The 780-nt window shown below is 62.6% G+C and overlaps 1 protein-coding gene across 1 annotated transcript in view; it reads right to left on the bottom strand.

Annotated features, from left to right (window-relative positions):
• The window catches only part of LOC106819694, a 10,933-nt gene extending 10,742 nt beyond the window's left edge, over positions 1-191 (bottom strand). Inside the window, exon 1 of the mRNA XM_014824294.1 lies at positions 19-191. Coding sequence (XP_014679780.1) covers positions 19-191 — 173 coding nt within the window. The remainder of the gene's footprint in view (positions 1-18) is intronic.
• Positions 192-780: the final 589 nt, after the last annotated feature.

The raw sequence follows: 780 nt of genomic DNA, 5'->3' as shown, positions 1-780 counted from the left end.
GACGCGCGCGTCCCACGCCGACCCCGCGACCCCGCGTCCGTCTTCTTGGGCATCGTCGCGGCGACGACGGGCGTGCGCCGCTCGGACGCTCGCTTGTTTCTCTCCTCGCCCTTCGCCGTCGGACTGCGGACGGACTTTCGTTTCGCCGGAGACTCGCTCGCGTTCGTCCCCGAGGGGGCAGCACCGGTCATTGTTGCCACCAGAGGGTGCGCTGCGTTTGTCGGTTCGGCTTTGACCATATCTCGCGCGATTGTTCGCTCTAAAAATTTTACAATTCACACGTCCACACCGATCGCGCGCGGCAAAATCGAACCCAGGTGGCGCTGTCGAGTGCGTGGTTCGCGCGTGCGGCCGCCAGGTGGCGTGCGTGCGTGCGGTCGTGCGTGTGTAACACTAGGGCGGCTAGCGAGTCGTCGCAGCTATAGACCTTTAACCAGGTGGCGCCGGTCGCACCGCCAGGTGGTGTCGAAGTTGCGCGCGGTCGCTACGAGTCTGGCTCGGCGGCGGCGGTGACCGTGATGATGATGATGGCGATCGTGCCAGCACTAGTCTATTGCCGCTAGTCAATGCTACGCACCGCTATGCATCGTAATGCAGTCTCAGCACCGAAATCGCTACGCACCGCTATGCACGACTAGTTATGCAGCCAAATATAGCTACGCACCGCTACCGCTACGCACCGATACGCACCTCTACCGCTACGAAACGATACGCACCTATACCGCTACACACCGCTACGCACCGCTACCGCTACGCACCTCCGACAGTGGCCGCAGAAAG

The sequence above is a fragment of the Priapulus caudatus genome, unplaced genomic scaffold (genome assembly GCF_000485595.1).
Source record: "Priapulus caudatus unplaced genomic scaffold, Priapulus_caudatus-5.0.1 Scaffold4065, whole genome shotgun sequence".
Classification (NCBI taxonomy): domain Eukaryota; kingdom Metazoa; phylum Priapulida; class Priapulimorpha; order Priapulimorphida; family Priapulidae; genus Priapulus; species Priapulus caudatus.
Note: the sequence above shows the minus strand (reverse complement) of the source record. Positions and strands in the feature narration are given on the sequence as shown.